At 33.8% G+C, this 13,130-nt stretch overlaps 1 protein-coding gene across 3 annotated transcripts in view; it reads left to right on the top strand.

Moving 5' to 3' along the window:
- Nucleotides 1-6,697: 6,697 nt before the first annotated feature.
- Nucleotides 6,698-13,130, top strand: part of TECRL (trans-2,3-enoyl-CoA reductase like) — a 111,996-nt gene continuing 105,563 nt past the window's right edge. For all 3 annotated transcript variants that reach the window (XM_025887752.2, XM_073891167.1, XM_073891168.1), the window contains exon 1: nucleotides 6,698-6,964. In XM_025887752.2, the coding sequence (XP_025743537.1) occupies nucleotides 6,731-6,964 (234 nt within the window). In that variant the 5' untranslated portion in view covers nucleotides 6,698-6,730. The remainder of the gene's footprint in view (nucleotides 6,965-13,130) is intronic.

The following is a 13,130-nucleotide window of genomic DNA, read 5'->3' as shown; positions in this document are numbered from 1 at the left end:
TATTTTGACCTTCTGCTCATGCCTTAACTTCTTAAACTCCAATTATTTGTTACTAATATATAAGATTTTCCCATAAGTGTTGACTAAAAATGTCCAGGACAAATGGTTTGTCTTTTGCTTCCTATACTTTTCTTTTTCACCAACCTAATCTTGGGTTTAGTGTCATCCAGGGTTTGCTCAGGTGACATGTAGTGCTGATTTAAAGCATAGTTTTATCATGAGGACCTTCCTACTATCAAATATGTTCTTAAACTCCAGTGAATACTTTATTTGATACCATTAATTAATGTCCCATTTTAGAGGGAAAAACTTCATTTATACGATTATTTGTTTATTCAACAAAAAATGCTGAGTACTTACTATATGCCAGGAATTATACTATGCCTTAAACGTAGAGTGATGGATAAAACAGGATCTGATCTCTGCCTCATGAACCTTAGGTGGGTGACACTGTTCTTGGTTAAATGTCACAAGCATGTATAGATGACTACAAATTCCATTGTTTGACTGGTCTATTGACAACAAATGTTAAATATAGAGAATTGAACTACTCTCTAGAGGAAGAAGTAACAATCATTTATCCACTGATGGGCATAAGATCCCTTCCTGTTTTGCATTTTTGCCATTGATTCAGAGCAAAGTTGTATCAGTTTTGCAAATTTCCAATCCTATGATCTTATGAGAAAATCCTTTTTTAAACATGCAGATACTCAAATATGACAGACTATGATTTAGAGAATATACAATGCAATTTTGGGAACAAATGGAGTATCTATGATAAAAATTGAACCAAGACACAGAAAAGTCAGAAGAGCCCTTATAATACTGAAGAACAAAGTTGGATGACTGACACTACTCAACATCAAGACTTACTATAAAGCTACAGTAATAAAGACAATGTGATGATGGCAAAAGAATAGACAGATAGAACAATGGAACAGAATAGAGAGTCCAGAAATAGACCCACTCAAATATAATCTACCAATTATAGGCAATTCAATGGAGAAAAAGTAGTCTATTCAACAAATGCTACTAGTACATCTAAGCACCCACAGGCAGAAAGAAAATGAATCTATTCACAGACCTTAAATCTTTCACATAATTACGTTAAGCAAAATAAGTCAGTAAGAGAAAGACAAAGGGCATATGAATTCACTCATATGTAGAATTTAAGAAACAAAACAGAGGAACACAGGGGAAGGGGAGAAGAAGAGAGAGAGAGGAAGCAAACCATAAGAGATCTTAACTATAGAGAACAAACTAAGGATTGATGGAGGGAAGGGGAAGGAGATGGGCTACATGGGTGATGAGTGTTAAGGTGAACACTTATTTTGTTGAGCACTGGGTATTATATGTAAGTGATAAATCACTAAATTCTACTCCTAAAACCAATATTACATTATATGTTAACTAACTAGAATTTAAATAAAAATTTGAATAAAAAAGTAACTGTTGGAATAAATTAACTGGCAAAAAAATTTTTTTATTCACATAAATTAACACAAAATAGATCATAGACCTAAATGTAAAATGCAAAACCACACAATTTCTAGAATACAATGAAAATCTGGGTTATCTTTGGTTTGGTGATGACTTTTTAGATACAACACCAAAAGCATGATCCATGAGTGAAAAAAAAGATAAGCTGGGCCTCACCGAAATTAAAAATTTTGCTCTGCAAAAGGTAATATTAAGAGAATGAGAAGACAAGCTATAGACTGGAGGAAAATATTTGGGAAAACACATATCTGATAAAAGACTTACATCTAAATTATGCAAAGAACTCTTAAAACTTAACAATAAGAAAAAAATTACAAAATGGACAAAAGATCTGAACAGACAGCTCACCAGGGAAAATATACAGATGGCAAATAAGCATAAGAAATATGCTCCAAAAAATGTTTCACATCATTTGTCATTAGAAAATTGCATATTAAAACAATGAAATACCATGTCACATCTATTAAAATGGCCAAAATCCACTGACAACACCAAATTCTGATAAGGATGTGGAATAAGAAGAACCCCCATTTATTGCTGGTGGGAGGCAAAATGGTACAACCACTTTGGAAGGCAGTCTGATAGTTTCTTACAAAGCTAAATGTAGGTCTGCCATTCAATCCAGCAATCACGCTCCTACTTATCTATCCCAATAATTTTAAAATTATATTCACACAAAACCTGAACATGAATGTTTACAGAAGCAATCAAGATGTCCTTCAGTAAATAAATGAATACATACATTATGATATATCCTTACACTAAAGGTATTATTCACAAACACATACACATGAGAGAGAGAGATCCCAAGCTATGAAAAAGCATGGAGGAAACTTAAAAGCATATCTGTAAATGAAAGAAGCCACTCTGAAAATACTACATACTATATGATTTCAACTAATGATATGGTGGAGAAAGAAGACAGCAAAAAGATGAGTCATTGCCCAGGGTTTGGAGTGGGGGGAACAGTGGGGAGGTTGGAGCACAGGACATTTTCAGGTCAGTGAGACTATTCTGTATGACACTATCAAGGTGGATACATGACTTTCTACATTTGTCAAAACTCAAAGAACTGTAAAACACAAAGACTAAACTCTAAAACAAACTATGGACTTTAATTAATAAATATCTGCCAATATTAGTTGTTTTAACAAAAATTCCACACTAATGCAAGATGTTACTAATTAAAGATTTATGTCCTGGGGGAGGAGGAGAGTATGTGGAACACTGTGCATTCAATTATGTATTTTTGTTCTGTAAACTAGAACAGCTTTAAAAAATAAATCTATTAATTATTTAACAGAATCTAAGAAGAAATGGTACTTCAAATAGAAAATGAACTGAAATGGATAACTTTCTGTCAAAAATAAATGAAAAATATGAGGGTAAAGAAAAATAGTATCTTGGGGCGCCTGGGTGGCTCAGTTGATTAAATGTCTGCATGCAGCTCAAGTCATGATCGCGGGGTCCTGGGATTGAGCCCTGCATTGGCTCCCTGCTTAACTGGGAATCTGTTTCTCCCTCTTCCTCTGACCCTCCCCCCTGCTTTTGTGCTCTCTCTCTCTCTGAAATCAATCAATAAAAAATATTTAAAAAAATAACAATAGGGGTGCCTGGGTGGCTCAGTCGTTAAGCATCTGCCTTCGGCTCAGGTCATGATCCCAGGGTCCTGGGATGGAGCCCCACATTAGGCTCCCTGCTCGGCAGGAAGCCTGCTTCTCCCTCTCCCACTCCCCCTGCTTGTGTTCCCTCTCTCACTGTGTCTCTGTCAAATAAATAAATAAAATCTTTAAAAAAAAAGAACAGTAATATCTTAACCCCCATCCTTTATACTTTATTATAAATAAATGCAATTAGAATAAAGACATTTTTTGACACCGCATCTTTCTGTAAACTTTTTCTATTTTACTTTTTTAAGGATTTCATTTTTATTCTCTACACAAATTTTTAAGTTGTGTGATTGACACAGATGAAAACCTGAAAGTTTGCTCTTTAAAATGTTTTTCATTTCCATTTTTTTCTCCTTCTCCATTCCTTATTTTATATGTCAGTGCAGGTGTGTGTTTATTTTATGCTTTGCATTTTGGAATAGTTCTACAAAAACATTGAAAAGGAGGTACAGAGTGGTTTTTGTGTACTTTTTACCCAGCTTCCCCTAATTTTAACATCTTGTATAACCATGGTATATTTATCAAAATTCAGAAAGTGTCATTGGCACAACACTATTAATTAAACTACACACGTTATTATCTTTTCACCGTTTTTTCCACTAATTTTCTGTTCCAGGAAACAATTTGGACACCATTGCATTTTTTAGTCATGTTACCATAAATCTTCTTTTGATCTGCTACAGTCTCTCAATTTTTCCTTATTTTTCAAATGTTTGACAGTTTTGAAGAGTATTAAGTACTGTTTCTGTTTGTGTTTGTCTGATGTTTTCTCATGTTTAGATTGAGGAAGTGAACTTTTGGTAGAATACCCCAGGGGTGAAGCATCTTCATCTCATGGTACCTGTGAGTACATGATATTAACATGACTTTTCATGGTGATAGTCAACTTGGCCTCTCAGTTAAAATGCTGTCTGCCCACCTGTTTTTCCTCTATAGAGTTTCCATTTTCCTTTAATTTTTTTTTTTGCAAGTGTGTCACTAAGTGAAACCCACACTCAGGAGGAGAATATGTGTGTATACTATTTGGAATTCTTGTGTAAGGAAAATCATCCCTTATGCCCATTTGTTTATTTATTATTTAATAATTTATTCATAAAAGTATGGACTCATGGATGTTTATCATGTTCTTTAAGTTAGATTCCATTATCATCAGTATTTATTTCCTTACTGGGATTATTCCGGCTTTGTCAATGGGAGCTCTTTCAATTTGGCTCCTATGTCCTTTAGACTGTTTTTTTTTTTAAACAGAAACTGTATTTGAAGAGACATACAGGTTGAGTTTATGTCATTTTAATATAAGACAATAGTTTACCTGAGCATTCTATTAGCATCACACCATTCTGCCTACACCTCCAAGATACATTTACTGATTGTTTGTTTATTTATTTATTTAATATATATGTTTTTTGGGCACCTACTTTGTACCAGACATGGTTGTAGGCACTGTAGATAGTTTAAGGGTTGAGATCAGTGATATAACAAAGTGCTGATGATTTAGACCCTATAGACCTTTGCAGAGAACTTTAGCTTTTTTATTCCATAAAATAGGAAGCATCTGCTGTGTGCTGAGCAGATTATTGCATTATCTGCTTTAGCAAGGACCCTGATCACTCTAGCTGCTGTATTAAAATGATACTAGATTGACCAGTATTGACACAGGGGACTAGTTTGGAAAAGCAATACAGATGAGATTGATGTTTTGAAGGTAGCATGGGGTGGTGAGAAGACCGTGTTCTGGATTTCTGAGGGATGGGAACTGAGGTGTCAGAGAGAGGGAGAAGTTAAGGATGATTCATTTTGTGAGTTTGGAGTCCTGGACAACTGGAGTGATGAAATTACACAACACGTGTGTGTGTGTGTGTGTGTGTGTGTGTAAATACATGCACACACAAATGCACACATACATAGACATATATATTCCTGTCTTGTATGTTTTCAAAAGATTAAATATTGAGTACAATGGTTGTCTAGAGGATGAAATCATAACTGAACAATGTAAATGGATCTCTAGTGCATAATGTTTGGTCAAAATTAAAAATCAATACATTACTTTTATAATTATAAAAGTAAATTTTAGCCTCATATAGATTTATAGATTCACCCCTCTGTAATTATTATTATTGTTTTAAGTGGGATCCACAATATGGGGTTTGAACTCACCACCCTGAGATCAAGACCTGAGCTGAACTCAACTCAGTTGCTTAATGGACTGAGCCACCCATGTGCCCCACACCCCTATATAATTTTAACCATTTTGCTTTTCATGTCATCATTAAAAATGACATCTCAGAATACTTTCCTGTAATATCCCTTTGAATCAATGACAATATGTTTTGGATAGTTTTCAGTTGTTTCTTTTTTTTTTCTTTTTAAGATTTTATTTATTTATTTGAAAGAGAGAGAGAGAGCACAAGCAGGGGGTGCAGCAGGACAAGGAAGAAGCAGGCTCCCTGGGGAGCAAAGGGCCCAATGTGGCCCTCCAACCCCTGAGCCGAAGGCCACCGCTTAACTGATTGAGCCACGCAGGCATCCCTCAGTTGTTTCTTTACCAGATATACCCGTATCTGAGTACTTGGAGTCTTTTTTACAGGTTAACACTTTTCATTGTTAATTTTGCGATTATTTCAATTTGCCATAGTTTAGTGTTGTGGTAAATGTGGTGGTTAGTTCTAATTTCGTATATAAATTCAAAGATTTCCCAATAAATATAATGTGTAGAAATGTTAAAATGAAATTTACTTCTTTTTCCTTAAATTATAAAATGGCTTTCTACATATTCCAATCTCGTGGATGACTTGCCATCTTTCTATTCCCTGTACAAAGTGAAGAATTCATCCATTTGTATCATATATATACACATTTGTATATATAATACATATTATTTATATTACATTATATTATATGTAGCATGTTTTATATTTATATATTAAATATATATTTTTATACATTTACATTTATTTATTTAAAATAAAAAATTATTTAAATTAAATAAAATAAAAATAATTTATTTAAATAAATTTATTTAAAATAAAATAAAAAAACATTATTCATTTATGTATTTAAAACATGCCACAAATCTTTATCTTAGGCAGGATTTATAAAAGTTTTTGTTATGTAATAATGCACTAGGTGTTTTTAAATTTATCTGTAAGATAGCTGTATGCTAATTTTAAATACATCTAAATGTGAATGTGTGAATAATAACATATGTACTTGAAGATTCGTGCATACAGAATTTATAATAAAAACTCTTTCTACTCTTTTCGTGCTTTGGAATTTCAGATATTAGTGACCATATTAAGAAGCAGAGATAAAAGGGGAAAGCAAGAAATAATTGGGATGCTGGTAAAGTAATCCTCTACACTGCCGCAATTTACAATAGCGTGTTATATATAGAAATAGATCAGTCATTGTTTTCAAGCCTGCTAAATAAAACAACTCTTGGAAAGGCATGGCACTTGACCTTTTCCGGGTTCACCAGCAGTATTTAAACTGGTGCAAGGCAACATACTTGCAAGTGTCTTCTGTTGACATGACAGATTCTCCTGCTAGTTCACACAATGTTCAAAAGGCGCAAGTCCCTTGCTTCGGAACGCAAGAGAGAAATATTTTCCCGAGGAGTTACACGGTCCATGCTGAAGAATGACTTGAGAAACTTTCATTGTTTGTCGCAACTTGTGCTCTCAGCAGGCCCTCTAAAATCAGCTCCAGTAGTTAAACATTCAAAAACTGCGCACTTTGAGATTGAAATACTCGATGCTCAAACAAGAAAGCAGATATGTATTGTGGATAAGGTAAGTTATATTCATTCGTTAAATTTCTTTTACCTGCCCGGAAGATTATTGATCACTCGATTTAATGCTTACAAGGTTGTATCAAAATATATTCTTGGCTTTTAATGTTAGTTTTATGAATAGTAAGATAGATACTTCATATATTGTTTCAGTGGAAGATATGTATTGTGTCTTTCATAGTCAGTTTAAATGGTAGCTAATAATTATTAGGTTCTGCTTTTTTTTGTTAACGTTGACCAATGTCCAGAGGTAAAATTTCCGGTGCTCAGCTTCTCAGCCTATGTAACAAAATTTCTCTAGGTTTTTCTCTCCATGTACTTCATTACATATTCAAATTATCATAGAGTTCTATTAGTGTTCATAGAAAATAGCAAGCAAAAGGTGCTAAATTTACTAAAAAATGTTTAGCATATATGATACAGTCTAGTCATTTAAAAATTATTTAGAGTTAATTGTTTTGAAAAATGAACATCTCACTTTTTATGAAAAGTTTACTTATTTCAAAATTACCGTGTTTAAGTGACTAAAAATCAGTCTTGCTGAATATGTTACATTTTTATATTCATATCACAGATGTTTCACTCAGGAAAGATAAAATACATACTTCCTAGGTTAGAAAATTAACACATAAATATATGCGTACATCATGGATATACATATGTGTATTTAATATTTAAAACATTTTTAGTTTTTCATAAGTTTGAAAAGTCACTAGTAATTGAATTTGTGAAAGATCGATATTTTTAAAAATAATATATCTTCATTTATTTTGCTATAAAGACACGTTAAATAAGTTTTTTGCTATTGTTCTAAAAATAAAATTCAATCACTGATTTCATTTAAATATACCTATGATTTTGGGTAACGGGGAAAGAGACAAAACTGTTTACTGCTTTTAATTGCTGAAGATCATATGTACTTTCTTACTTAGTAATTATAACACTATGACCAACCTATTAGTTGGGTGACACTAACTTTTATTTACAGATGGAAATAAAAGACAGAGAACTTTTACAAGTTCATACAGGTCGTAAGTGGAATGCAAGAGATTCAAAACTATGTATATGCAATTCCAAATCACATTTTTTCTATACTAGAATCATATATAAATGATGAATATATATTATTAATAACAGAATTTTAGCTTATGAATTTCATGCATGTTCTAATTTCCTTCTATTTTAGTATCCCAATAAAGTTTTTGGATTTTTTTATATCATACAGGAATAAGATAAAACAAAAAATCATCCAGAAGTTGCTGATGTTTAAATCATGTCACTTTTGAAAATTTAAAACTTATAAGAAAATTACAAGTAAATGAAAAGAAATAAGATAATGAATGGGATGGATATTAAACTCGTCAAGGATTCCCAAAAACCAAGATTCTAAAATGAGACTGGTTTTGTGTCCTTTCTGATATGTGTCTAAACCTTGATGCAGAATCCACCTTAAAGTGAGAACCTGCTAATGGGCTGCAAATTATTTTTCCCATACATTTAAATTTTGATATTGAGATCGTATTTAAAGGTAAGACATGGAGGCTTACATTTTCAGTTATTACTTAAGTTGCACACACACAAAATTAAGCATGCAGAAAACCAGCATTCTTCAGAGATAAGGGTTTGGCTTAAGAATATTGGTTCAGAAATATTGCTTGCATTTGAATAGTCCTGGTAATCGCACCTTCAGTGGCAAACCTTTGGGGAAACTCAGCAGGCCAATGAGGGGATTACTTCTGGATTCCACACCAGCCTTTATTGTGCAATGACACTGTATGATGTGCAACTTACAACATAGAAGTGTTCGACTTGTCAGGAGAACTGGTTTTGTTTTGTCTCATTTTCATTTTGTAATTTGATAAATTGTCTCGATAATGCAAGACATTTAAAAGAAAAAAATCTGGAGTAATGTACATTTTTTTGCTTCATGACTCTTAAAAGTTCAAATCTGTAAACATGAGAAAGATTGATTTTGTTTGTTGTTCAAGATACTGTTTTTCTTAGACAAAGTAACAGCTATATAAGCAGTAAGGTCATGTTAAGTGCCTTTCATTGTACTTAGCTTTACTCAGTATACTAAATAAGTGTTGCTTATGACTGAGTCCCTGTCTTTCAGTAAGTACTGTCTTATAAAGTAGTAAAAGTTAAAGGTCGTGTACTTTGGAACTAAGTATATCTGGACTGAATCCCTGCTTCATCAATCATATTTATCAAGGCTCAGGCAACTTGCTGGATTGCTGATCACCACCACCTTATTTAGAAAATAGGTTAGTAAAATCTATTTTGTAAGCTTAGACTGAAAAGTAGGAATAATATATGTAACATCCTTAGCATGGTGCCTTGAACACAATAGGGATAAGTTATAGTTTTCTTAGTTTTAATAATCATTTGGAGAGATCAAATTAATGTGCATAAATATTCAAGAAAAAATAAGTGATGAGCTTTGTGATCCTGGCACAGAGTTTAAATTTGACTTCTTGATAATTGTCCATTGACATGAATTGTTATAATGTTTAGGTTAGATATACATATTCAAATATTCAAATGCCTTGGGTAGAACATATGTATTTTATTTAATTTTTAATATTTATGATTTGCTTTTTTTAAGATTTTATTATTTATTTGACAGAGGGAGACACAGTGAGAGAGGGAACACAAGCAGAGGGAGTGGGAGAGTAAGAAGCAGACTTCCTGCTGAGCAGGGAGCCCGATGCAGGGCTCGATCCCAAGACCCTGGGATCATGACCCAAGCCAAAGGCAGACACTTAACAATGAGCCACGCAGGCCCCCCGAAGAGTGGTAACTTTCAAACAATATGAATTGACTGGAGAGCATAAGGAAATAGGAGAAAATATCCAAAAATTGTACCAAGTGGATATTGCATGCCTCACCTACAGTGTTTTCCATGGCCTGGTGTGGCCAGTAAAAAAGCTACATGATTCATGGTGGATGACCAAAGACTACCAAGAATTGAACAAGGTAGTACCCCTCATTTATGTCACCGGAATACATTCCCTGGAATGTATGTATTTTAGTAATACATGCTGACCTCTAGTAGAAATTTAGTTTGTTATCTAGATACTATAATTTAAATTTCAAAATGGACAAGGTATCTACTAAAGATATTCATGAAACAAAGCATTGAGAGAATTCCTGGGGTTAAAGAAGATGTACTGAATCATGTTCTTTTACCTAATGTCACACACACACACACACACACACACACACACACACACACACACTCTAAATAAACAAACCAAAACCTCTTGCTTTCACTGTCTTCTCCAGCTTCTGCCCCATTTCTCTGATTACTTTCATCCTGTTCATATTGTCTATCCACATTTCCTCTTCTCATTCTCTTCTAAACCTACTCCATTCAAGCATTTACCTCCTTAACTTGTCAGAGTTTGAACTTGCCAAGATCACCAGTGAGGCAGTGGTTAATTCTTTGCTAAATCCAAAGGTCAACCCTCACACTTCATTTTAGTGTACAGCAACATTTGCTGGATAAGCATCTCCTCCTTCTTAAAAAACTTTCACGATGTGTGTTTCAGGATAATAGACACATATTTTAAAACTTACCCATTGCTTCTCCCTTTCCTCTTGCTGCTTCATCATCTGATTTAAGTAGGTATGGATTGTCATTAACTCGGTCATCAGAACTTCTCCCCATATTTACTCATTGTGTCCCATAGCTTTGAATATTATCTATTGATGACTTATAGCTTCTCCTTTTCTCCTGAACTGAAAATTCATTTATATATGTATGTATACATCTATGTATGTATCTGTGTATGTATTTACCTATGCATCTATCCATGTTTCTATTTGTGTACTACCTATCCATCTATATGGATGTTTACTAGGCATCTCAAACTTAGTATATCTAAAACTGAGCACTTGGTCTCACCCCCAGATTTTATCACAGTTTCCCAAGTCAATAAGTGGCAACTACATCCTTCAAATACCTCAAGCCAAACACTTAAAGACATCATAACTCGTATCTTAATCTCACACCCCACATCTAATCCATCTTTTCAGTGATACTTTCAAATATATCCAAACTGACAAATTTTCACCTCCTCTACTGTTAGCACTCTTAAATCTTTCCTCTACTTCTGTTCTTAGCATCTTCAGTATATTCCTTACATAGCAACCAGGACTAGCCTGTTAGACCATGTCAGATAATATCATTTCCTACATAAAATTAGTCAGTGTCTTATTTAGGTCTACTTAATTGTCACTTTTTCTTTGGGGGCTTTTGCTAACTACCTTTTTTTTTTTAATTGTAAAATATGCCAGTATTCTCTATTACCTTTTCCTGTTCTATTTCTTTACTACTACTTAATACCATCTAACATAGTGTTTATTTTTCCTTTTCATTTTGTTTATTATTTGGCATACTCCTGGTATGCCAACTTCACAAAATCTGGGATCTGTTTTGTTTTTTTTTTTCCATTCCTGTTTTTCCAACATTCAGAACAGTGGCTGGCACAAAGAAAATATTTAACAAACACATACAACAAAGGTGTTTAACCAACATGTATTGAATAAATGATGTCTGTTCAAGAAATGTGTAAATTTGACAATGCACTCATGTTTAGCAGTAATAGTTTTGGGATGAAGGAGCAGGATATTTGAAAGTACTTTTTACTATTCTCTAAATCAAATTATCGGGCGCCCGCGTGGCTCAGTCGGTTGGGCGACTGCCTTCGGCTCAGGTCATGGTCCTGGAGTCCCTCCCGCATCGGGCTCCCTGCTCAGCAGGAAGTCTGCTTCTCCCTCTGACCCTCCCCCTCTCATGCTCTCTGTCTCTCATTGTCTCGCTCTCAAAAAAATAAATAAAAATCTTTAAAAAAATTATTATTGAAAAAATATATTCACAGAAAAAGACATTTGATTAAACCATTTCACTAAATGCCGAAAAATTCTTCCTAGTTTGCTCCCAAAAAAGATGTATAGTATTTAACCTTGTATTCGGGTATAATTTACTGACAGTCAGGTTCTGATTTTAAAAAGCTAATAAGGGGGCGCCTGGGTGGCTCAGTCGCTAAGCGTCTGTCTTCGGCTCAGGTCATGATCCCAGGATCCTGGGATCGGGCTCCCTGCTCGGCAGGAGGCCTGCCTCTCCCTCTCCCTCTCCCTCTCCCTCTCCCTCTCCCTCTCCCCCTGCCCGTGTTCCCCCCCTCGCTGTGTCTCTCTCTGTCAAATAAATAAAATCTTTAAAAAAAAAGTTAATAAATTTTTCACAAGGCAGACAATGAAGATGGGGATAGTTATTCAACTAATTTAGTTATATCTCATGATTAAAATAATATGACTAATCAAAGATGGTTAGATGGAGAGCTGACTTAAAATGTAAATATCATTCTTGTTTTATTGGAGCATAAAATATATGAAAAATAATTTTTTAAACTTTAACAGTGAGTTATTTTCAGTCACTCACTATCCCTGTCTCACTTCTATTTTGTAAAATGTCAGAAGCTTATCTAGTGATATATTGATGATTCAAGAGCACAGCAAGAACTCTAAAAGCTAGGATTGATAAATGTTTCCAATATCTTCCCATTTTTTTTAAACTGTTCTCCAAGGAACTTGACCTCAAGAGCCCTCTTTCTCCTATTATTTTGTTTGCTCTATGTCAAAACTTTAAGAAGCATTTTAAAGACTACTTATAGGAGTGCACTTATTGTGATGAGCACTGGGTGATATATGGAATTGTTGAATTACTATATTGTACACCTGAAGCTAATAAAAACATTTTATGTTAAAGAAAGACACTTACAAATAAAAGAAAACACCCAGTAATTTTCCAGTCCTTCTAATGGTAAAAATATCAGTTTTTACCAGAAAATACTAGAGAGAATTATAGGGTAGTCAGACTGAATAAAAATTGCATTTTTAATACTTTAGTTAGAAATTTTGAGAATTCTTAATTTCTAATAATGTCACTTATTATTTTACCTTGGGCAGCATGCAATTAAGCATATATATGCCTCAATTTGTTCATTTGTAAAATAAGAATGACATCTGTCTTAAAATATCCTCATGGCAGTTTTTAGAATTTCATGTGTATACAAATGACAATATCTTATTTTTCTTTCATTCCTTTCCTTCCTTCTCCTCCATCTCTTCTTTTTTCTTCTTCCTCTTTTCCTCCTCTACCA

This window comes from Callorhinus ursinus, unplaced genomic scaffold, assembly GCF_003265705.2.
Source record: "Callorhinus ursinus isolate GAN/ISIS: 27379988/994484 unplaced genomic scaffold, GSC_fseal_2.0 scaffold4, whole genome shotgun sequence".
NCBI classification, from domain to species: Eukaryota; Metazoa; Chordata; class Mammalia; order Carnivora; family Otariidae; genus Callorhinus; species Callorhinus ursinus.
This window is presented reverse-complemented; position numbering and strand designations above follow the sequence as displayed.